This window comes from Falco cherrug, chromosome 4 (assembly GCF_023634085.1).
Source record: "Falco cherrug isolate bFalChe1 chromosome 4, bFalChe1.pri, whole genome shotgun sequence".
In the NCBI taxonomy this organism is placed as follows: Eukaryota; Metazoa; Chordata; class Aves; order Falconiformes; family Falconidae; genus Falco; species Falco cherrug.
In genome coordinates, this window is record NC_073700.1 from 75,419,797 (window position 1) to 75,445,652 (window position 25,856).

General features: G+C 38.4%; 1 protein-coding gene across 2 annotated transcripts in view; it reads left to right on the forward strand.

The window, feature by feature from the left end:
* Positions 1-25,856, forward strand: part of CDK14 (cyclin dependent kinase 14) — a 316,633-nt gene that overhangs the window by 142,730 nt on the left and 148,047 nt on the right. For both annotated transcript variants that reach the window (XM_055709447.1, XM_027800119.2), the window contains 2 exons: positions 6,815-6,877; positions 19,630-19,753. In XM_055709447.1, coding sequence (XP_055565422.1) covers positions 6,815-6,877; positions 19,630-19,753 — 187 coding nt within the window. The remainder of the gene's footprint in view (positions 1-6,814; positions 6,878-19,629; positions 19,754-25,856) is intronic.

The following is a 25,856-nucleotide window of genomic DNA, read 5'->3' on the forward strand; positions in this document are numbered from 1 at the left end:
TTGGAGGATACATGCCATTTAAATAGAATTAAATTTTCTTTGTTCTCCTGTCACTTCAAAGTACTCCTACTGCCTATGCTTTTATTGGTAAATTATATTATCAGTTTAAGAATTTGTTGGTGAAAAAAAGGGAAAGTATTTTAGTCAGTAAAACTGCTAGAGCATAAATAATGTGTGCTCTCCTTTGAACAGAGAGGAATGGCTCGCAACAGCCTCGTTGGAGCAGCACAATCTGTCTGCTGCATGATGGCATCGCTGGCAGCCAAATACTCCCATTTTTGTTTTAATGGAAGGGTTCTTTCACATTGCTGGTTTTACATGATGGGAATGCGGTTGGAAATGCTTCCTGTTCCATTCACAAGCCCCAGGCTCTCCGTGCATTTCAGCTTCAAAAATGACAGCTGAAACCAATTAGGCAGAATTATGGGACAGCTAAGTCACATGGAGATTTATCATGACCGAGGAAGAGGAGGGAAAGAGAATGTATTGCATGGAAAGTAGAAGTGACTAATTTAATTAGAAGAGAATGACAGTCACATTATTATTATGGAAAAGGGCTGGCAAAGTGAGCTCATTTCATGTCACTGGCCATGGCTTTGAAAGGAGATGTCCTGCCCTTTGTCTGAATATGTTTTATGTTTGGTAGCAGTCTTCAATTTATGAGCAAGATAGCTGAGCAAAATAGTTGATGTTAAAGCAAAGCACTGAGCATATCTGAGGACAGTCATAACTTGTGGTTTACTCATCTATTCATAATTAGAGCTCCTTCAAGAGGAGAAGGGAGGAGTCTGAACCATCAACGTTTGCCTCTTTTTTTTTTTTTTTTTTTTTTTTCCTGTTTGCATGCTTCCTTTCTTCCAGAAGTAGGATGCAATGTATATAAACCTTGCTTCAGCTGTATAAATACCAGGCTGGATTCTTTTCCCTTCAGCAGATGCTTATACACAGTATACTCGCAAACATAAACATGCACGTGTCTATAACACAAACCAGAGTCTTGCTGAGTAGAGATGACCTTCATACACTTATAAACTGCCACGGGTATAAAGCAAAACCCAGTTCATTTCTTTGTGTGAGCCTGGAGACAGTATTTCATAAGGTAAATGAAACTTCTTGTGCTATTGTCACGGTGGTTGGTGGTGTGGGGGAGAAGTGAGTGAAAAACTTGACAGAATGAGTCTGAGCAAGCATGCATTTTCCTTTTTTTCTTTTTTTTTTTCATATGGGGTGTTTTCTTGTTTTTTGTCCCAGGCTTCAGTTTGCATAACCCTTGTAAAACTGTCGGTTTTTAGACTCTGAGCAGTTAGGTTGGATACGTAACTTAATATCTCCCTTATTTTCATGTAACCGTATGAGTTGTGATACTTGTCTCCATCATAGGGAGGAGAATATTTGAAATTAATTGAAACTTGGGTCAAAAGTAGGCATTGGCTGGTGTGCTTCTACGTATAGTTTGAAAACAGAGGAATGGTTGGACTAGCGTAGCTGAGCATGAGTTTTCTATTCCCTGTCCTAGGAGACATTGTGCCGTCTCTGATTTAACCAGAAATCATGCCATCTGCCCCAGAAAGGGTCGGGGGGTTCCTAGTGCAAGTGTAGTTACTTGAGTTGTGCACTGAGGAAAGGGGTTGTGATTTAACTTGGTGAGAGAAGGTAGCACAAAGGCTTGATAGAGCCTTCTCAAGGATGTGTAGCTGTGTGTGCCAGAATCCTGAAGTCAAGTCACATTCCTGGAGCAGTGATCTTCCGGCACGATTTAGTAAAATACAAGTATTTGAAGAAATAAGATGACAAAATCCGCCTCAGGTTGCCTATACTTATTTTTAATTTCAGCCAAAATGGCCTGGATATCTTAAACCTGTAGTGGAGAACCCTTACTCTAAATACTCAAGCCTTACAGCATGGGCTTGGAGTTTGGAAGATGGGTACCCTTTGTGCTGCGGGTGGTGCTGAGCTATTATTTCCAAAATTGCCCCAAATGTGGTCAGGTGGTAAGCTTCAGAAAAATTGTGATTTGTACTTAAAAACTATGTATTTAAGATTCCCCCTGTCCTCTCAAAGACTTGCTTTAATCTTGCACTTAAGATATCATAGATGGCATCCCCGGAGGAAATGAGGTTGTTCTCAGGGAAGCGAGGTTGTTTCTCCAGGAGTCAATAGGGGGAGGAGAGATCAAATTGCTTACTTAAAGCAAAAGAGATTTTGCACAAACCAGGTATCTGCTGGGGTTCCTGCCTCATTCAGAGTATCTTTTCAAGGTAAGACAGGTAATACTACTGTAGAGAACTGGGTTCCATCCCTGCTGTGTTGGGAATTGTCATCGCCATCACAAATTGCTGTCATTGCAATTCAGATACAACTGACTTCTGCTATTCAGCATAAGATTCTCAGTCTCCCTTGCAAAAGCATTATACACTCACAGCTGTAACTGAAGTCAGTCAAAACAGAGAAGGCAAAATTGTGTGAAATACTATGAAAAGTCAAAACCAAAGTGCTTTAAATGGAGTTGGCCAAATCAGTGATATTTAGAGACTTTTTTCTCTTTGCTTTGCTTCCCTACCTGATAAGAGAATAATGCCACATCTCCCCTGGATTGCTATGGAACTATTTTATGTTTGTGAAGTGTGTGAATAGCATAGCAATAAGCAGGTAAGGAATGCCAGTGAGATTAATATTTTTGCCTTCAAAGTAGTAAATGATCCAGAGACTGCAAGCTGTGTGAGAATGGGAAAAAAAAATCCAAAACATAAAAACAGCACAGCTGTTCTGTAATCAGGTAACTCCTATTCTACTGAGTGAGTATGTCTAATCCTGTGAGGGGAAAATAGAAAGTGATCACATAATGCATTTAAAAATTTATCATAACGTATGTTTATTGGGCGAACAAATAAAAGGTTGGATAAACCCCATTAATTCTGGACTTCCCTAGCTTTTGAGTTCTTCACTATGGAAACTTGATTTATTTATTGTTTTGTGTAGCTGTTATGAACAGATTAGTGCTAATAGCTTGTATATACATGTAGGTATGGGTAAACTGGTTGAGTGCTAAGAGCAGGAATTAATGGGATTTTGAATTTAAGCTAAAATAACATGTTCTGACAGCATGGCATTAGTTGTGGTGATTTATGTGTGTTGGAGATTAACAGTGTGGCTGATAGTTATTAAAAGATGCCTTGAAGCAGAATTGGTCTAGCCAGGTTTCTGTGATCAGGTTGCATGTGACAGATACTTGTCATTACTTGGAAGTCTCTGTACTGCATTCCCAGTGTATCCTGCTTCCCTGTGAGGTCTCCTTACCCTCTGAGACAGTGGAGAAAAAACTGTAAAAGGTGTGTTGGTTGGTTTGTTTCTTGTCTTTCTGCCTTGTTTCAGCATAGTTATTGCATGACATGCATATATAGCATGTTATTGCCAGAATATAATTGTATCTTGCATTTTCCTTTAGAGTATATATTTTATTAGATCAAGGTGTTAACCACAGTAAAGATCCTAGCATTGCGAGCATGGCATGCTGTATCTGCAGCCACTGTTCTACTTGGGATAGCATGTTGCCTTCTACCTCGAAGTACAGTGTTAAGAAAAAGACTCCATTCATCTATATGGTACCAATTTCATGCAATGCTGTTAGAAAACTGCTTTCATCCAGTTTACTGTTTTCTTTTTTAATGTTTTCCTGAAACTTGCATTCATATTGTCTTCTTCAATGTCAGCTGAGTACACAAGCACTGGAGCAGACACTTGGCCGCCAAAAAAACAGGTTTAGAAATAGTTGTCCCTGCAGCGCTGTCAGCTTTCCTGGCTGTACTAATATTTAATTCAATGTGCATTGAGGCCTTACCTTGGGAAAAGAAAAGCAGCTGATGCTGTCTGCTTTACAGCTAAATTTTTTTTTTTTTTTAATTGAGGAGCAATGTACTATAACTTCATAAGTTGCTTTCCCAGTTGGTGCCATAGTGTTTAGGGGCTTTTGTGAGGACTCCAACTTAGTTTTATGAGGGCAAATTCTTGAAAGATTTGAACAGAAAAGACTTTCCATTTCTATTTACTGGCTGAGTGAAGGTTGGTAGAGGTTTCTCTGTGTCTGTAGCATGTGTGTGGGGAAAAAAATAGATGACAAGACTGCTGCACAATTGACTCTGTAAAGGCTTCCAAGATTATGTAGAAATTGCTGTTTACATTGAATTTTGGGTAGATACGAGCAATTGGTTTTTGAAGGAGAGAACCACTGATGCAGAAGGTTATAGCAGGCTACCAGTTGTCCAGGTCCTTGGGGTAGGAAGAAGCAGCGAATGATGCATAACACAAACAGGGTCATCATTGATGTTCATGTATGGAGGAAATGCATCTAAATAATAACTGAAATGTAAGTGGAAGAAAATGGGTTTATCCTCAAAATTCATTACAAGTATATTTGAAATAAAAAGATGACTTATTGCTGTTCCTAGTGATGTAACTCTGAAGAGAATGTTCTTAGAAAGTTTTTGGTGAATAGAAAGGTGCAGCTATTGGGCAGCTGAGGTGCTGGAGCTTCAGGGATTGGACCTTCAGAAGTAGCATTGGCTTTGTCTTTGTCTGGTCTAGTTTCTGTGGGGTGACCAGTTGCAAGTCGTAGAAATCAATAGAAGGTGAAAGAGGCACTAAGCTTTCCACCTACCAGGTTATCTGTCGCCCACAAAAGCTTGATGACTGAACTATGGGGTAATGGTAATTCTCCTTCAGCCAGCCCATGCAAGGGAGCGGGCCATGCCGGGGGCCATGATGGGTGCATCAGAGGATGGGACAGCACTGCCCAGGCTTTCTAAAGCAACATTTCAGCCTTTTCTTTAAAGTTCTCCCAGGCACTGCGGGTGCTATCACTGTTCAAAGAGTTGTATTTAAGTTGGTACTTCTCTTCAATAAGCAACAACAGGGAGAGTCCCCAAACTTAATTTGACACCAGCCATCACCTGTAGTAAAGGTGTTTCCCTTCATACTTCGCCAGAAGCAGGCTCTTGTAGTGGGGTTAGTACTCAAAACCTGTTCCCTTTTCCAAACAAATGACAAGGTTAGCAGATGACTTTGTTCAAGTATGTTTCCTTGACGTTGATAACAGTAAAACAAGACAGAACTGGGTAATGCTGTGATGCATACTGAAGGATGACTGGTCCATTTTTGGCATGGTTTTATTGGTACAGTCCAGAAAACTAGCTGGGAGATTGGGAGTTTATACCTGAAGTGACTAGAGATTTTACAGAAACTAGGAATAAGTCTTTAAACAGAAGATAGACCTTATGCAAAATGCACTTCACTGACAGTAATTGTTCATGGTAGAGGTGTATTTTTAAATTTTCTTTGTAAATGCATTCATTAATGTGTTAACTATAAATTAAAGTTTTGCTTGTTGTAGCTTGTGTTTTGGAAGCTCTGTTGTGTTGTATTTAGTGTGGCTTGCCCTGTCTGTGTGTGCCCTCTGCCCCCCTGATACCCACACTGCTCATTTTGGAGCTCAAGCAATTTCCTGCAGTTCGGACGCTCGCTCTTTTGAAGCCATGTAAGAATTCCTGAAAAAAAGTTGTGCTAGCACACAACCTAATCAACCAGTGTATCTTGTGTTGTTGAAATACTAATTTTACAGTGTGTTTTCATATTTATGACTTCAGAAGAGATTATACAGAACAGTTGTGGCTACTAAGATTTTGTGTCTTAGAAGATGTGAACTTCTCTATGATTCTTTATAACTCTGCAAAAGAGCACTAGAGAATGGCTCCTGGAGTAGGAAATGTTGCACAGAGAAACCATTCTGCTATATTGAAGGCAACTTTTGTCCAAAACTCTCACCTTGAAAACTGCTTATATTTAGTTGGGCTGTTCTGTATGTGAGGCAGGTATTGCCAAGTAGCTTTTCAAGGAATGCTGGATGGTTTTTACAAGATGTGTTCAGCAACCAGATGTGGAAGACAGAGTCAGTTTCCCGAGTTTTTTGGTCGTTAATCTAGTGTATATTTTTGCTTTGCTTATTCTGAACATAATTCCAGAAGCTGAGTTGTGCAAGCAAATCATAGAAGAGACGTGCCACTTCACTGAAAGTGTGCTGCTGACTGGTAGGAATGTGAAGAAATGCAAGAGAAAAATTCAGAGACAGTAGTGTGTCCATAATAAATCCAATAAATACTTATTAATTAAAAATAACAATTTACACTTACAAGCCTGCTTATTTTCTGAAGAGATTTTATGGTATATTTGTGGGGAATATAGGCAACTATGAAGGGAAAACATATTTTTGTGTCTTCAGTGAAGGTATTTTCTAAAGTATCTGTAATTAATAGCTGTACGTGTGCATAATATGCGCTTTTTGAGCTGGAAATGATCATTTAGTACTCTGATAGGCAATGCATTTCAGATTTATTTTCTAAACCATTAAGCCATCTTAATCTAGAATCACTATAAAATGATATTTAAAATCCCATGTTTTAATGTGAATAATGACAGTAACATTTGAGGTTCTCCGTTGATGTTCTTCCTCTTCCCTCCTAATATTACTTTATTGGTATTGATGATTATATTGTCCTTACAAGGTATAAAATGATAATAAAATTAATTTACCATATACAGAATGTTAGGAAAAAATAATTTACGTTTGGTGAATATTCATATCAGTCAAGTTACCAAGGTTGTTAAATAAAATGGAGTGTAAAGGTACAAGCGTGTGTGCACACGTGTGGCTGAAAAATCTCATTATTTTCCATTTGTTGTGCCCACTCCTAAGTAGAAGGATATTTAATTGCTGCAGTCATACAGATATTAATACACTTTTTTCCATCTGACTTTCTTTTAGCATACTGATTTATGTCAGTACATGGACAAACACCCTGGAGGGCTTCATCCAGAAAATGCAAAGGTAAGTGTCAAAAAGAGCACACATTCAAGGCAAACGCAGTAACAGTAACTTTGTGTAAAATGTCATGTTGGTTGTTTCACAGAAGCTGATTATTAGCTAAAGGGAAAATGACTGGCATATGAACTGCATTTTAAAAGATATTTTTTTCTTTAAAAATAATTAAAAATCTAAGTATTTGAACATCCCCACAAAAGAACTTGTAAAGTCTGTAAAACTGATTCAGAGCCAGAATATTTGAGTAAATACTGTTAGTGTTGGTAACCCCTCCCCTCCATTCAAACATTTGCTCTTAAGACAATACTACCCTAAACCTCCTGAGTAAATATCCTTTAGGCAGCCAGTACTAGATCTTCAGTGAGGTAAATCACTGTAGGTTCACCAGGTTTGAGGGAACTGTAGTAAATTATATTAGCTGAATGTACTGCTTTTTATATGAGCATATAAAATCTTCCCTAATCTTTTTGCTCACTTATTTTGATGAAGCATTTTCATAGCTGATCTCACTTTTAATTTTTATTTTTTTTCCTTCTAAGGTAGATACTGAGGATTGTCATGCAGGAAGGAGGGAGTATATTAGCAGGATTTAATGGAAAGATAGACTGGTAGAGACTTGATCCAGTTACTTTCTGGGAAGTCAGCCAAATGATTTTAGCATCAAATGGAAGCCAGTCAGACATACAGAATGTGTTGTGTGTGTATAGATCACCCAGATGATATTTGTTACACTTGCCTTGCACTTTGACATCAGTCCCATTGTTGTTCTACTTTAGAAGTGTTTAAATCTTCACTTGTCATACTGAGAGCTTTATTCTAGTATTTAGTTTCTTGAAATTGAGAAGTTTGTGGAAAAAAATAAATCACACTTTCCTGGAAAACTCAAAGGCCTTTTTGGTTTAAGAAAAGAAAATATTTTAAAAAGAGGAATTATTTTTTTTTCAGTATCTGATCATTGTTGTACATCAACTACTTTTATAGTGTAATGGATTAATTTTCTAGATGAGAATGGCTATCATCAAAAAAATAATTAAATAAAGAATTCTTCCTTACTGCATATATTTGGCCAAACTAAAAAAAAAAATAAAATATATATATATATTCATATATTCTTTTTGAAAATACATGATGTGTATGCTGCAAGCTAGCTTCCTTGTAATGTATGACTGTCACTCAGACATTTTGCTAGCGTGAACAGGGAAAGCCCACGGGTCTCCTCCCAGTGCCAGCTTCACAGTGCCTCTGTGACTGCGGCGCTTGGAAATGGCTAAAGGTGGGTGAGGTGGGACCTGTTCTTCAACCGCTAAAACTTCTGAGCTTCCTTTGCTGTTCAGTTTCCTAAGCAGAGTTTCATGTGCGTGTTAAAACAGTGGTTTTGCGTTTCATTTCCCTGTGAGAGTGCTTCTGCATTTGGCTTTCTGAGGTTTGGCATAAGCTACAACTGGCTTTGAAAGTTTTTTGTGCTGCTTCAGATTTGCAAGGCTTCAGATTTGCAACACTCCAAGGCTGCAGTGCTGTATAGCTCAGGATCTAATATGCAGTAGCCATTGTAGCTGTAATTGTTGCCCACTGAGAAGACATTATACTTCACGTAACTGTACTTTTTCTTGATCGTATCAGGGCCGAGTGAGCTTGTCTTTTTGAGGATAGGCATATGTGGATAATTAGGCTTGTTAATGTGTCACTCCTCCAAATCCTGAGATACCTTTCCTAAAACAGGAGCTTCAGAGGGAACTGCAGCAACAGAATTTCACTTTCAGATTTTGCCACATGTATTCCTGTGGCTGTCTTTACCATCTAACAACAGTGTTCAGCAACACTTCCGAAGCTTATGGACACATTACAAATACTTCTTTGAGTAGCCAAGTTTAGAGTCCTGGTGTGCTGCTAGTTCAAGCTTTTTAAAATCCAGATGGATTATTAATTTAAAAAAAAAAAAGAGAGAAAAAACATGGGGAAGTTGGAGCAGATTACTCTTCTGCCATGAGCAATCCCATTGGACAATTAATATTTTTTTCCTGTTGAATAATAATAATGAAAATTGGTTATATGCGTTTAGTAAACTCTTTTGCCAGGCCAGCAACAAAGACTAGCCTTAGTTCATGCAGTAATTATTACAATCTAGCATGATGGTTTGAGCTCCTACGATTTTAAAACTGATTTAGCCTGCCTGGGGTTTTCAGTGAAATACCTGCTCTCAAAGCCATGAGTGAAAAATACCTGCCTAGCCCAACAGAGTGATTTCTTCAGCAGGGGGGGGACAGAGGCTGCAAAGAAAAGGGAAGCCAGTCATATATGCTGACAACTCCCAGACTTTCACCACCATGCAAAACTAACAGCTTGCACTCCTGTCTTCTGGCAGAGGAGATAAGATGGTTACTATATAATATCTTAATGCTTTGCTGTGCTCAGTTTGTCGACTTACATAACTGTGGTTCTGAGACTTTGCCACCTATTTTGGTTTTAGCTTCTGGACAGAGTTGTCTATATGGAACTACAGCTGATTTTTAAGAGTTGAGCTGAGCCATGTTAATTAGCCTTCTCTCCCTGCCAGCCCCTTCTTGCTACAGGTCCTTCAGGAATTTCACTTTTAGTCAGACTTTTAGGCAGTGTTTGTTCAGAATCACTGCTTATGTGATCCCTAAATCCATTTTAAAAAACTTAGAGTTGAGCAATTATATTCCAGTAGTAATAAATTAGTCTCAGCTCTCTGGGGCTAACCTGTGGGATTAAGCCATTGATGCTCTCCCAGTATGACAGAAGGCCCCCTGCCTTTCAATTTTGTTTTTTAGGAAAGTATTGCCTACAGATGGATATTCCTTTCTGACTTATTGCCAGTTATTAGAAATACAAAACCACATAATCATGCTTTTTTTTCCAAATAATATTGTACAGTAGTTCCTGTAAAATTGTACTTCATAGGAATGCAGAAGCAGTGCTATTAGTTATTTATGTTTTGGTTTCTATAGGACATCTTCAGCCTAATTGTATTTCTGAATTTTCTCTGTATTTACAAGTTAAAGGCAATGGTTGTTCCCTCAGGCTTACTTTTAGATGAAGAATCATGAATAGAATAAAATCCAGATTACTTTGATAGACACACATATTGCTGTCCCCTTGGGTGTTGTGTTTGACATTGCCTTTCTTTGTGGTTTCAAATAGGCTATTTGCTGTCACTTAAATATTCTAAATAAAGACTACGCAGAATATTCTAAATATGTGGAAGTATAAAGAAGAATGTCTCAATTGGCAGTCGTAGGAGTCTTGGGACAGTATGTTTAAGCAAACAGAAAATATTGTTTCCAGAAGTATTAGGTTTATCCTTTTAGTGGTACATATGTATTCACACATAATGATTTCAGAATTTTATATTTCATGTGTGGAGATGAAAGTCTTACCAATAACACCACGTTTTAAACTCTTCACAGAATTTGTGCATGGGGCTGAGATACTGGTTTTTTAATACTTATACCTGAGAATGTTAAACCAAGTATCCTGGTGACATATATGTGGTTAAGTACTTGCAATGTCTTTATCAGCTGTAAGGGAAATTGGCAGAAAGCAGCTGTTTCAATCCATAGGTTCTCCAAATTCTGTTAGCTTCAAATACACAATCATATACATCTTTGGTTACTAACAAGCCTGCATGTTTACCATTTATATAAAACTTTATATTAATACGCTGTGTACAGTATTATAGTTAGAGATGAGGAGAGAAAAGGTAATCGGTTAATAAGTCCCTGTTTAGTAGGCACAGCATCATCGGTCTTCTGGTTTTGAAGATGTCTTTCGAATTTTTTCCAAGACTGAAGGCAAGCAATAAATCTGAAATACATGGCCTCACATATAATTATGTTTCTGTTGGAAGCTACTGCTGCAGCCTTGTGTATGGTTGGAGCTAAGAGCTGATTTATGTATACATTATGTATACCACGTGGCGCTTGCCAAACTGCAAAATGTGCTGCTGCAAACTGAGGTACAAGACTTGCTCCTCACTCGCTACACTGTTCCTCCTGGCCCTGACTACTGAAATTTGTACTCCTGGCTTTCTTTCCTACAGCTGTTGCTGCCTTTGGAGATAGTTCATACTTCTTGGAATCTCAGTTGAAACATCTGGATTGCTTCCTACAGCGGGAACTCTTAAAGGGTCACAGCAGCTAACTGACCCTGCCAGTGACTCTTTTATGATGAACTTAATTCTGATTTGTGTCTCTTTCTGTCTGGTACAGGACCATCTCCACCAGCCTTTTGACTTAACTTTCTTGGTTCTCCCGAGCCTTTGCATCTGTCCATAAATGCTTCTTATTTTGTACATTCATACTTTAATTCTTAAGTATCTTTTTTTCGTGCATTTCAGCATGTCCTGTGAAAATGTAATTGTTCTTAACTTCTTTCAACCTTTGAAATACCATCTTTATTTTAACTGCATCTTTTACTGCATCTTACTACATTCCCAGTAATGCAAATAAATTCGGCTTTATGTTTTGATGCATTTATTCTATAGTTGAGTCCATTTTCTGTAACTCTTGTTACTGGAGGAACAAGCAGAGCACAGGCTTGCGTCTGTCATGCCTGCATTGCTTGTTTGCTTTCCTGCCTTAAAAATAAATCTATTAATGAAAGCTGATTTGCTTTTTAATTGGTAATGCTGCATTGAAATAGCTGTAGTCTTTTGGGAAAAGCAACCTCATCTTTTTCTCTCTGCCTTTTTTCCTCTACTTGCAGTGTTAGAGGTAATATCGATTTATGTGAGCGTTTGACTTCAAAAAATCTTTGACAAAATAAAAAGACACTTGCCTCTGACCCACTGTTCCTCAATCCATGCAACACCAGCCTGAATGACAATGGAGATCTCAACCAGACAAAAATGATCTCTGTCTCTTAATTACTCCTGAAATCTTTTACTTCAGGCAATGCGGAAGACTCCTATCCTAATACTGCTGCTCTGATTTGTCCTCCCTAGGCACCTTTTCTCTTCCCAGGGCCAAAAAGTGATGAGAAGAAATAGGCAGACCCTCTTGTTGAACTTTGCATGCAGGGAACAGGAATATTAAGCTTTCTCCCAAGAGCCTTCAAGACTTCAGCTCTTACCTACCCATCTAAATTCCAAGCCTTCCTTGCTCCTAGGAAGCAGGGCACAGCAGTCTTCTATGCATACTTGATGGATTGTTGAAGCAAACCTCAAACAACTAAGCCCTACCCCCACCACAACCTTTAAAAATGTGTTTTATCACTGTAATACTGAGTCAGAGTTGACTGTCAAGGTCACATGTAAGGTATGTGGCAAAGTGTGGAGTGCAATTTGAGTATTAAGTTTCCTAGGGCATCCCAACAATCTCTGTACAAAATACGCTTAAGTTTCAGTAAAAAAATGTAACCAGTTTCAGTCTTGAAACTTCTACAGAAATAGTTTAAAAGAAATGTAATTAATAGGAATTTATGAAACATAATGGGATGCTGCTATACTTCTCTATGCTAAATGCTCAAGAAGAGATCAGTCAACTTTATAGCACTGCATTTAAAAAAAATAATTTACAAAAATCCCAAGTCTGATATAATAAAAATATTGGATTTATTAAACCAAGGTTTTAATACTGACTTCCTAAACAAGATGTAGTGCATATTGAATTGAAAATGTTGAAATACAATGCATGTTATCTGATGTTATCAGAAGTCTCTGGCACTTAATCACTTGCGGTATTCATTTATTACTCTCTATACTGCAGTACTGTGAATGTTGTCCTTAATTAATGGTTACAGTTTTTAAAGTTGAGTCTGTTTTTGTCAGATGAATAATTTTGGCATTTAATGACTAATGTGAAAATTAATAATCTAAGTCAAAACCATAGGGTGGTTGTCAGCTGATGTCTTCTGTAAACATAAATATTTATCACTGAACTGATTAGAGCTTTAGAATAATCTGAAGCACAAAGAGTAGGGAAGCATTCAGAACATGGAAGGATTAGGCAACTCCTGTATCCCATCCGTGAGGCTTGCTACAGTTCAAGTGCAGCTGCTTAAACTTTGGCAGTAGCAGAGCGTTGTATAGTGGCTTTTGCTAAGCAGTAGCTCCATTCATTATTAGTAAGGTATAAAACTGTATGCTTGTTAGGAAAACATAGTATCTGAAAAGCATGATAAAAATGCTTTGGTTTTTAGGTTACAGTTTTGTTGATGTAGGCCACCCTGGTGTGCTTCTCTTTTCTTTTTGCCGTGTGATTGTATAAATGTCTCTGGTGTGGATGAGAGGTTTGTGTTCCCCTTTTCTGTGGGAGACATGCATTGAATCACATGGCCAGTCCTGAATCCATATGTGACAAATGTGTGGTTACGTGATGTAGGGGAAGCTGGGGCATGTGAGTGCCCGTGTGTGACTGGAGGTGTCTGACCAAAAACCTGACCACCATAGACTTAGGTGCACTCGGTTTGGGCAATTAAACCATGATAATACATACAGCTGTGATGAATTTTCATGTCTTGTTTCACCTATCATACTGACTCATTGAGGTTTGGAGAAAAGACTTTTTTTACTCTAAGGTGAATACCTACTATGGTGGTCCTTTTAATTATATCTGTTGTTACTGGAAGCAAATCTAATTAATGTCCTAATTTTGAAATCTCTCTCCTACTTGCTGAAATTAGTGATGCTACTGATACAGAGTTGAATTAAAAATGTATTTCAACAGATATGCTAAGTAGGAAGTGCTGCTGTTTAATGTGGTTGAGAAGTTGGTATTTTTCATTCCTCATTCAGTGAAGAAGCAGGTGTACAGTAGACAGAATAATGTTATGCCAAATTAAGGTCGTCTTTTACACATGGCATTGAGAATTGATTATTTAAATGAGACTCTTTAGTTATCAGACATTAAATAAGGCATCAGCATTTCACTGTACTTTGTCAGTCTTGTCACTTAAAGTAATGATTTGATAATATGCACAACTGTGAACAGCAAAAGCAGAATCTTTATCAGTGTGTTAAAATTCATGCTGGAAGAATGTCACTTTCATATCTAGTGTGTGCATATGTAATTTATTGTCTGCATGATCCACATGGCTCACATACAGCAAACCCCATGAAAATATCATAGGGATGAAGAAAACACCCTTTCCAGTGTCTTTAAAATTGGTGAGGGACCAACCACAACTCTGACCTAGTTCAGCATGGAAGTGAATTGGTGAAAGGTAGAAAAGGAGATTCGATTCTATTGAATTTATTTTTACTTTTGCCATTCAGGAGTAAAAAATCTGAGACTCTTCCACTTATTGAACATCAGCAGATGTCTGTAACTGATCATAAAGGAGTTTCTTTGTACTTAGTTAATTAAGCACACCTTCCTCATTGCAAATGACTGTAGTACTTACTACCCAGAGGGGACAAAAAATGATTAAAAGAGCATCAAAGAGAATAGAAGTTAGCAAATTAACACTTTCCAGTCTCTTTCCTTTGCAGTTCTGCTGTTAATAAGTGGGAAAATCTGTATCTTTTTTTAAAGTAATGGTACAATGCACATTCCTAGTGGCTGTATTGCATGCATTTCTGTGTGACATTGTCTTTGGTAAGTTTCTTATGCAAGGAATGCAGGAGCAAGTTAGAAACCTTTGTAAATGTCTTTTGGAGTGAATTATTTTAAAATTATTTTGGCAAGAACTCAGTTGGTTCCAGGGAGGTCAGATAGGAGAACCTTTTATTGAGATAAAGCTTATTATGATAATGAAAATCATGCTGATTCAAATGGCTAACAATTTTTTATTCAGATAGGATCCTTTATTCCTAGGGATGCAAATACATCTCAAGTCAACACTTTGTTCCTGAAATTTCTTCTTCTGACAATTTAAGCAATAGAGCCTACAAAGCTTTGACCTAAAAAGTTCAGTATTTCCCCAGGACATTGTTAGAAGTGAGAAGTCAGGTTTTATCTCGTGGGTATTATCCTGGTTGGAAGGAGGGAAAAGAATGGCAAACCAGCAATGATAAAAAAGGTTGTGCTTGGTGAGCTTTTTACATGCTAGCAGAAGTCACAGAAAGACATTTCTCATTGTTTCTGGTACATAGTATTGGGGGTGGGGGGTGGGGTGCGGGTGGGTGTTATGTTAATGGTTTAAAACAAGTAGATCTAAATCTCCCAAAAAATCTAGTGAACCCAAACATAACTGAGTATTTGTTATTGTTGCATTTATTTCATCCAAGGCTATGAGATAGTACTGTGGGATTTATTGCCTCCTTTTGCCTTTGAAAATAGTGAGTAATTCACAGAAGCCTGTAGCATCCTCTGGATGATAGGGAGAAGTACACCGGCTGCAAGCATGAAGTGAGGTGTCCTGTGCTGGGTTTCTTTTACTGGTGTTTTTGGATTTGATGGTCTGTTAAGACTGAATACGGTATCGATTGATGCTGAATACACACAAGAGGATTCAGATGATTACATGATACCCAGCTGGTGTGCTTTGATACGTACATACAGCAAGCAGCAGCATTTGTGTTATCGGTGATGATAACATAAAGCTTGTGCAGTACTATGTATTACCTTTTGAAAGTAACTATGCTAATACAGCAATATGAGCTTATTGAAGTACCGGCACATAAATCCAGTAGTGCTTTCAGCTTTCTTCTGAACTGGTGTGAGCTCCTGGTCCAGGTTAGCTCAGCTCCATTTGCAGTCTTTTTGTTCCAGAGAGAGCAGAGCTGAGTGTTTTGTGCAACTTTCATAGACTAAAGGGTTCTAATGTAGCTTTCTACTTCTGTATCTAGGACCAGGTCCTTTATTCCCACAATACAACATGTGGTAAGTGAGCTCAGGTGCAGGAAATCATTCAGAAATCCCTCTGGATCATCAGGGAAAGACTTAAAAAAGTCCCCCACAGGCCTCATTAGTCTGTCCTTTTAGGCAGCATCCTTATTGGTCACTAGGGTCCTTGATGACTCAGCAGACACTGTGTGGAAATGGTACATTTTCTGGAGAACCTCTCTGGGCTTGTTGTGAATTTCTGCTTTTCACTTGCCCCATTATCCTTTGCCAGAAACTCTCTACCATCTCTGGGAACGAAGAGCAGCTATGCGGAATCATCTGAGCACTTCTACACAGATGACCTGTACATGAGCATCCCCCTTTACCATTAAACTCATCAGAGCTTTCTAAACCCAAGTCAGAAAGTGTTAACTCCCATCAGTCCCACCTGTTAGATGTGTTTTGGATGGCATGCATCAGTGTTGAGCTTATAAGCTCTTTTGGGTGAGAAGAGCTGAAGATCCTGTGTGAAAATAACATAGTAAAGCAGCACATGAGCCATCTTGCAGCTGTTAGTTCTGTGCATGTAATGTTCTAGGTTGTATACTCACCTGGTCTCATGAAAAACACTGTGAAAGCAGGGCTGTTCATCCAAGCACCTGGCAAGTCTCAGAAAATGTAATTGGTTTAAACAGACATTTGGTCAAATGTTGCATGGAGCTCAAGTGACTATCCAGGCCTTATACTTGATTGTGTAGGTGCTGACCTTTTTGTAGAGTTGAGGGCTTTCTCTTGGAAGTTAGAAGAACTGCTAATATTCTTTTAATATCACAGTCCATAAACCCCAGATTAGCTTTGACCTGCATGCATTTTTCTCACTGACAAGAAGCAACACACTTTAATGAAGAATTTTCATTAAACTGAGAGCTGCATAACTGTTAGGGGAATAAAGGTGATTTTTTTTTCATGACTATAATAAATAAGCAAGGCCTGAATCACAAGTATTAGAATTTTTAATTTTTTGTCTCAATGTAAAGTGTTGAGCCTCTTAATGCTAATCCTTGCTGAAAACATGGCAAAAGAGACAAATCCCATTCCTGATTTCTGTCTTTTCCAACTCTCATCACAATGACCCTTGTCATTTTGTGAGTCTAATTTTATCACTAAAACTTCTTGTTCTTACTAATAAGCTGCAAACTGTTCATGAGTGATGTCCTAGTTTGTTTATTACAGGTTATTTGACACTTACAGAGCCTTGTGTATGACCATGCAAGTATTAATATAAAAGCTGAAGAACCACGAGTCTGTATCGTTTCTACCCTCATCACCAACCCATTGAAATGCATATGGAATTGCCATTGACTCCTTTTAGAGTTGTCCTGGTCTGCAGGGCTGCCATCCCATGGCCTTGGAGATGGTGGTTCAGTTGCTTGTTCAACAGCTCCCACCCCCCCCCGCCCCAGCCCTGAAGCCCTCGGCTGATGTTTCATAGTGATCAGAATTGAGCAAGATGGAGGAAGTAAGATCAGAATACGGCCATGACAGCTGGTATGCTGATTTCAGATCGGGTATAGGGGTAGGAATTGGTGGTACCTCATCTAGTGTTCATGTCCATACTTGTGAAGGTAATGCAGATAGTCTTGAAGGAGAACAGGTTTCTTGGAGAGGGCTTTCCTCAAAGACAGGGGAGGTAACTTGACGGTGAGAAGGCAGAAGTGTTTCCTGAGGCATCAGAAACAGTTCTTTCCAATTTGTCTTTTCTTTGTGTGGAGTGAAGAACCATTGGGAATGGAAAGTCTCTTTTACTGTTCTCTCTTCCCAAGCAATCCCAGAGGGCCTGCGGGGTTTGCAGAATGCTTTGCTGCCAGGCATTAGGCTCGTGTTTTCACTTAAATCTTTTTACATTTAATATTAACAAATAAAAGCAAAGGTGAAGAGGAAAAGAGAAAGCAGCAAAACAGTGGCTGAATTAACCCTGTAATAAATTCAGGGAGATTTCCCCCCCCTCCCCCGCCCCCTTCTCTTTCATGATCTTCCTCCAAGAAGGAAGCAATTGATACAGTGTATTTAAGTGAATTAACTGACTTTTGTGGAAGTACTTGATGAGTACAGCATGCCTACAAGTTTGGAATAAAACTACCTTCCTAAGCTGTCCTCAAGAGTAGATATTTATTCTATTTAGCTGTAAAATTGTTTGGTTTTTTCCTTAGGCCGTTGTGTCAAGATTCTTTGTATTAAAGCCAAATGAAAGCACACATTAATAAATGTATTTTAAGTTATTAAGATTACAGTGCTGTAAGATAACATGATAATTGACATTTCTTTGCATATTTAAAAACAATGTTTGAAGTTAAATACCATTGATTTAGCCTAGCAAACTGGATATTTTTCCTATCTTTTTATTTTAAAAATATTATTTTGAAGTCATTTAATAGAATTTAATTTATATTTTAAGGCTGTAATGAAAGCTGTTTCTGCTTCCTGCCCTTATTAAACTAGGTTTTGTGTACCATGAGTTCCATTTTAACCACAATTCAAAAAGGAATGACCACGTTACTTACGACTTTCCTGCTATTCTTTCTTTTGTTTCTGTATTTTGCTCTTAGGTTTCCTCAGCACATTGTTAGGCCCCACCCTGGCAAGAAGGTGATTGATATGGCTCTTTGTGCCCTGGCTAAATAGCTAAACATACAGTGTATTGTGTCTGCACTTGGGGAAAAATGAAATGCAATTAAATTCATTTCAACTTCAGTAACATGACATTTCTGTTTCTTTCATGTCAGCCTTTATTCTCTTTTATAATCAGATTTTGTAACCCTTTTTATAATGTCTCCTCACTTCAGCAGTCACTAAGTAGGATGATTGTGTTGCAAGTTAATTAGAAATTCTCATGTGTCTGAGCTGACTTTTGCTAAATCTTTGGTGTGGTTTCCACATCTTCTGAGATGCTGAGAGAGCATGTTTCACCGGCGCTGAGCTGTGAGGTACGAGGTCCATATCCACTCTTGAATCCTTCATGCTTGGCTTTGCAAAGGCTTGTTGTGTTCCCATTTGGAAACTGTAGCATTTTTTTAAATATTTCAGGCAATAGGAGTGGTCTGTATATTAGGGGAGATTTTTCGCAACTGCAAAGAAAACTCCTGGGAAACAATCGTTCACCATTTGTATTGACAAAATCCATGAGGGTAACACTTTCACAGCAGGTGCCAGTAAGAATGCAGGAGAATGATGGGAGAGGAGATGAAAAGAGAGGACAAAAGATCTCCATCACCCAGCTCTTTGTTCATAATTGTAAATTACAAAAATACATTGTATCAGTGCTTAGCTCTAGGGAAAGAATTTGTAGAGTCCAGTGAAGGATTAAAAGAAACATGGGGGGATGAGTTAGGTTCCTATCTAAATTTACCTTAAGGACTATTATGAGCAGGCTTTAAAAGTCATTGTTAAGTTCAGTGAGAATTATTGTTTCCTAATGAATAATACATAAGCGGTTCCCATTAAAAAAAAACTTTGAAGGAGAAAACCTGTCATACTTGCAGATTTCCTTGGGTACGCAGGCATTATTATTATGCTATTAATTTCTTTGTTTTAGCTCCAGTGTCCCATCCCCCAGCCTTATCTCCCTATCCCTATACACCCTGTACTGTTGTTTCCTATAATTAGTGAAGATACACATCTGTCTTCAGGCTACCACCTAATCTCTAAGGCCATATGGGTAAATGGAATATAATTATAATTTGGTAGAAACTGAGCTTTTCTGCACATGGTTGTATTGCTCTTTTTCTTTTTAAAGCAGGCAAATTGAATCTATGATACAGTAGGGCTTGGAGGCTGGGGTTAGTCCTTGCAAAGTACGTATTTTTTAGATGGAAATTTTGTTGTGTTAAATTTGGGTGGGAATTACACCAGTTTGGGAGGAATTCTGACACAATGTTACCACAATATGCAAGCACCCTGCATATTGTGAAGAAATCATCTGTGGTTATATGCAAAATATTAACAGAGGTCATTTTTTGTCCCCCTCTTTTTCAGTTATTTTTATTTCAGTTGCTGCGAGGACTGTCTTACATCCACCAGCGTTACATTTTGCACAGGGACCTGAAACCACAGAATCTTCTGATCAGTGACACGGGGGAGTTAAAGCTGGCAGACTTTGGTAGGCAAGCAGTTAATTACAAGTCTCTTATAATGTTGTAGGAATGTCAGACAGATGGTTCCATTGATTTCTCTTCCCCCCACCCTATTCCTTAGACACACCTTCTTCATTGTAGATAATTGCACATTTTTCTCCTGAGTGAAGAAATTGATTATGGTCAACAAAATGCTTGATTAAAAGGGAGCAAGTGAAAAACAAATATATACTCCAGTTCTCACAAGGAAAATAATGCTGAAAGTATTTCAATTTTATTTACTGTGAGACCTCTGAATTAAAATTCAAAACCTGTAAACAGAGAAGAAAAAAAATAGAGAGCCACCTGAGGAAATACAGTCTATATGAAGAGCACAATCACTTTATGGAAGCAGCTCTAGGGTTGTAGAGATCTGCATTAACCTTCATTAAATGGTCATTAAAAGAGTCTGAACGACACAAGAATAAATATTCCTTCTAAGGAATAAAGGACACTAGGATCACCTGGACTGCTTTCAGTATCCATTAGTCCTTTATGGGGGAGCCTTACGTGGAGTATAAAGTCAGGGGAAATTATCCACTGACATGTTAGCCCTTTTGCTTTTTTTTAATTTTTATTTTAATTTTTGTTAAGCCACTTTCTAGTGGCTACACTTGGGCACGTACTCTTTCCTCTGAAAACCATTCTGAATACAGCTGTGGAAAATGACAGAAATTTTTTTTAGTTTTTTTTACAAAATGTTGCAGGAATTTCTTTCTTTCCTGTAGGTCAGCTTCTCAGCTACTGATTCCAGGAGAACTTCTGAAGCAAGCTGAAAATGTGACCTATGGTTTTTTTAAATGTTTTTTATTTTTATGACTACTGTCCATATCGGGCTTCACATTTCATGCAGCAGCAGTAATGAGGGAACCTTGTGTGCTAATTGGCAGTTTGACTGCTAATATAGTCATGGGTTTTTGTCTTTTAATTAGTGTTACTGCAATTAACATCTCCGTGTGTATTTGCTATGCTGCAGAAGGAAACGGGACTTCAGGTAGACGCCATCCACAAGAACTTGATTGGCCTTTGGATTGTAAGCCAATTAGAGAAATAGTATTAGAAACAATTACTATATGGTTTTACATACTTTTTTTCTGCTGCTGTTTTTCAAAACTTGGAAGATACCTGAAGTTTTCTAAAGATACGCTTAGAAAAAGCATTCCTGCATGTTGCTTTTCACTATGAGATTTCATCTCTTAAGTATATGAAAACAAGTGAATTGTTAACTGTTTTTGCAGTGAAATACAAGTTAGTCCTCTGTTGAAGGTGCTGTGCTGTTTGAGATGACCAGTTTTGTTGTATCATTCATATGTATAAAACAGTATGAACTTATCCGACTTCCAGGTATGCCCGTATTCTGAGTTCTTCAAGAGGTTGTTGTGATAGTGCTCTAGCTTTGGTGGATAATGAAAACTGTAGGTGATCTTACAAACTCTTTTGTATGTAAAATGTTTCATGTGGTGTGGGGGTTTTGCAGGGGGTGTGCGTGTGTGTAATGCTGAAGCTCTATGGCTTTTGTGGCTGGGGGAGGGAGGCAATAAACTTTTCAGCTGTGTTTTTAAGAAAAAGAAAACAAACCACCTTTCACTAGCACTGTTAAATGCCTTGCCGGAGGTGTAAGCCCATCAATGAAATGTCCACCTCGGATGTAGGTTGAACTCTTTCTGGCTGTATTGCCTGATGTTGCCATAGGGCACAGGAAAGGATGGGACGTTCGTTTTGCCCTGCTTTAGTAGGAAATGTAACTATCACTTCTGATGAAATTATTGCCTCATTGGACCACTAGGGTAAATATCCCAGTGGTGACAAAAAAGGTAGGATTTCCTACCTTTGCGTTGGTGGGCATTTAAGATTGACCATTATGTATTATTTTGAGAGGGAGACTAGACAAGTATAAGTACAACCAAGAAGAAATACCCAGTAGTAGACATATGAATGTGTTATATTGTGGAGAGGAATTTTCTTCTGTCTTGTAAGTTTGTCCTGACCTAACAGAAACATCTGCGTGATCTACTTTTATACACTGAGAGAAGATTGTATATCTCCATTTCTTTTTAAAGCTAGATTTTCTTTCATGGCTCATGACCTTGTAAAATTGAAAACCAGATGGGTTAAATTTCTCTTCTGAGAACCAAGATGAAAAATTAGAAGGGACAAGGTTAAAGTCTGAAGGGTCGTGACCTCTTTCACTGGAGACATGAGAAATGAGAGCACACCCGTGTGCTCTCTGTATGCACCCCTGTGCATATTTACTTATTTAAACAGTGTATTATTGTAGCCCATCTTCCACCTTCCCAGTACAAAAGACTCTTCTTAAACAAGATGTAAAGTATGGTGCTCTTTCTTTGTGTTTTTCTCCCACTAATTTCTCCCATATAGTTTGCAATAATGTGCTTGGAAAGGAAGTTGGTTTTGATTGTGCATTTGATTAATTACATGAGGAGCAGTATGGAAATTAGAGATGGGTGTTTTGCTTTCAAATGCACTCAAGGCAGGAGAGAACCTATCAAGAAATCAGTTTCTGTCAGAGATAGGATTGACTTTGCTAGCACAATAAATATAAAATCCTAGAGCAAAGGCCGTTTAGTCTCTAAGGACAAGATCTTCAGATTTTGGTTTCATAAGTTTACAAAAAATCAACAGCATGGCTGAAGTTTTTCATTTGGCGTCAGGCTTATTTAATCTCCTCAGTGCAGGATATCAAATACTTAAAAGCAGCCTGTAGTCGATCATAGTTCTTGAATAAACAAGGTAAAAGAAAGGCTATTCATGCCTGCTGGTGCATTGCACTGCGGCTGAAGTGGAATCTTTGAATAACTGTGGGCATGTGTTTTTCTACAGCAGGGCTCCCAGACATAGATACTCTGCTGTGTGGGAGTGTCTTTGTTCAGATGAACGGTGGTTTGCTTTTCTGTTCATTGTGCTATATCTGCTAGGAAATGAACATTTATGAGAAGACTCAGCAGTCAAATAAAAAGGGAGAACAGAACATAGAGGCTTTATCAAATTAAAAATGGATGAGCTATAAAAGATGGCTTTCTTGAGAAGATATAATAGGGGAGACTACATCCTGAATAATTGTTGCTATGAAAAATAGTCCTTGAACTCCATTCCTGCATTCTTTTTTTCAATCTAATTAAAATTCTAGAGGAAATTAAAGTTTATTAGGAATTCTCCTTATGAAATGAAGTGCAAGAGTTATTTTTGATCCTGTGGTGTGAATTTGACTACGGTTTTGTTTGTTTTCCCCCGCACATGTCTGTCTTGTGTAGAAATAAAGTATTATAAACCTTTAATGAGTAATGCCATAAGCAATTACAAACTTAAATGAATAATGCCTTGTGCTTGATGCTCGTTACCACACAGACTGAGCTGCATAGCTGTTCCTTAGCCTTTAGTTAGTAGTTTCTTTAACTTTTCTCCGCACTGTATACAGATGCCTTTGTTTTGCCTTTGGATGTGTATTGACTAAAAAAAAATATCTTTAGGCCTTTGGAAAAGTCATTAAGAAGTTTTAAAAGCAAGGTATATTTCTAGAATAAATCGATTTTTCTTAACTATAAAGGGTGTCAAATGGCTGTACAGCCGCAGATAGGAGCATGAAAAAGATCACTAAGAATATCTTTTTTTTCAAGAGGTAGTTGCAGTCAGGTGATTAGTAATTAAGTAAAATAGTCATCTAAACAAATATGTGATTTGTATTCATATTGAACATATTATAACCAGTGATACCTTATTTTCAAAATAAGGTCGCTTTGAACCTCTAAGAAATATGTACCAAAGACTGTGGAAGCAAATATAGAAGAAAACACCAGAGGAACAGACAAGCTCTTGGCAGGCATCTTTGACTCTGCATGAGGGCACTTCTGAGTGGCCACAGGCAGAAGGGTATGGGGTGTTGGAAGGGTTTAGATAGCAGCAACAGAAGCTCTGTGAGGAGATTAAGTCATCTGGGAGGAAAATGTGTTGAGATGGAGGAGGAGCTTGGCAACAACAGGGTGTTGAGGAGGCAGAAGTAAGATGCTAGAAGAGCAGGAGGCAGAAAAGCAATAGGTGGTTGTGCAAAATGTAGGCATGGTGCTATGTGGGTGGGTAATTGAGTCACAGCAGACTGATGAGGCTGAGGTGCTCCATTACTTCCTTGTCTTGGTCTTCAAGAATAAGATTGCATAGGCCTTTGTTCTCAGAGATGCAGTTCAGGGAGGAAAGGGGTGAGTCAAAGATAACTGAGTCAAGGATCTTCTGAGAAATCTTGACCTATGCAAGTTCATGGGTCCGGGCAGGAGGCCTCCTGAGGGTACTGGAAAAGCTCTCTGATGTCATTATCAAGCTGCTCTCCATTATCTTTGAAAGACTGTGTAGACTGGAGGAGGTCCCCAGTAACTGGGAAAAGGTTAATGTTGTATCCATTTTCAAGAAGAGCAAGAAGGAAGGTGCTGCAAACTGGTCAACCGCTATCCCTGGAAAAATGATGGAGTGAGTCTGCTTGGAAGTAATTCCTGTGTGAATGAATGTGAAGAAAATGTTTACCAGTTTCAATCAAGGTGAATCATGTTTGATCCATGGGATTGGCTTTGGTAATAAAATTACTAGCTGTGCAATCTCCCAGTACCTAAGAGAGGGTTACCAAGAAGATGGTGGTGCACAGCAAGAAGGTGCTTTTTACTGAGGTGCACAGTGGGAGAATGAGGGATGATGGTCATAAGTTGAAACAGAACTGGGTATAAGAATGGAAGTGTTCACTATGAGAACACTTCAGCACTGGAGCAGCCCAGAGAGGTGAAATCTCCCTTCGCTTCACTGACTGGACAAAGCCTTGAGCAATCTGGCAGGTTGGACTAGCTGAATTCTCCTTGTGTGGTTCCATGGTACCATGCTTGTTTTGATTTACTTTCTTTGTTAGTGATTGGATATTAGCATTTAGCTATTGTGTATACTGATACAGATCAAGATTGGCTAATCATTTATGTTTGCATCCAGATTCTCATACTTCATAAACTCGCACAAAGTCCCTAAATGGCTGATAACAATCAGGTAGGATGTGGTTCCCACCTTCCATGGGGGTCTTTCCAAGAAGGATTTACTCTTTTTGTGCCTTGTTTCTTCTTCTTTGTCCCAAAAAATACACTAATGGCCTAATATTCTGACTCTTCTGGGGACAATGTGGACTTTAATCTGATCATAGTATGGTTACTCTTGCATATCCTTTAGTTAGAATATTTTTGTGCTCTCTGAGTTGAAAAGCATGTAGTTATATGTGTTATTAGAAATTTTCAGATAAAACATTTACATAGTTTTTGAGGGTAGGCATATTGACATCACCTTTCGATGCATTGAGAACATCCTCAGGGCACGGGTATAGAGAACAAAACATTTAAACTTGACTAGCATGTGAGGCAATGGTAGTGCTTCTGAGGTTGTGAGAGAAATTGGCCAAATTCCTATTAGGGCCACAGTGGTTTCTAGTGTTGCAAAGTGACTGAGGAAGAGTGTCAGGAACGTTTAGTGTTTTAATGCTTTGGTGCTTGTTCCTGTAGTCAGAGGGTTGCTTGTTCTCATTTGTGGGAGTGGGCTTTGGAGAGAAAAACAGCATGAGAATCTTCATGGAAACGACTTTGCTTTACTCTCCCAAATGGCACTGACGCTGAAGCTTTTCCTCTTAGCTTTTTGTTGTCTTTTGGGGACCTCCTCGGGTGAGTAGGGAGCTGCAGGAGATCTGCATTATGATGCATTATGTGAAGTCCCGCATAAAGCTTTCAGAGTTTTGTTAATATAGAGCCCTGTAATGTAGTAAAAGAAAGAATCAAGTAAGTGTGATTGAACCATACATCCATCCTTCTAGATATATAGGAAGATTAATAAAGATAGTAGGAGCTAAGAGGCTTGAGCTTTGTAAGAAAGAGAATTATACTCAGTGGAGCTGCAGTTTGAAACTGTAGTATTAAAGAGGATGTTTCCATGAATTTCCATATAGACTTTTCTGTGGAGAGCATGTTGGGGATATGTCACGAGGGACAGGACTATTGCTGTATAGTTTTCTGATAAGATGATTAAAGCTATGTTGACAACTTGGAAAAAAAAAAAAAAAGA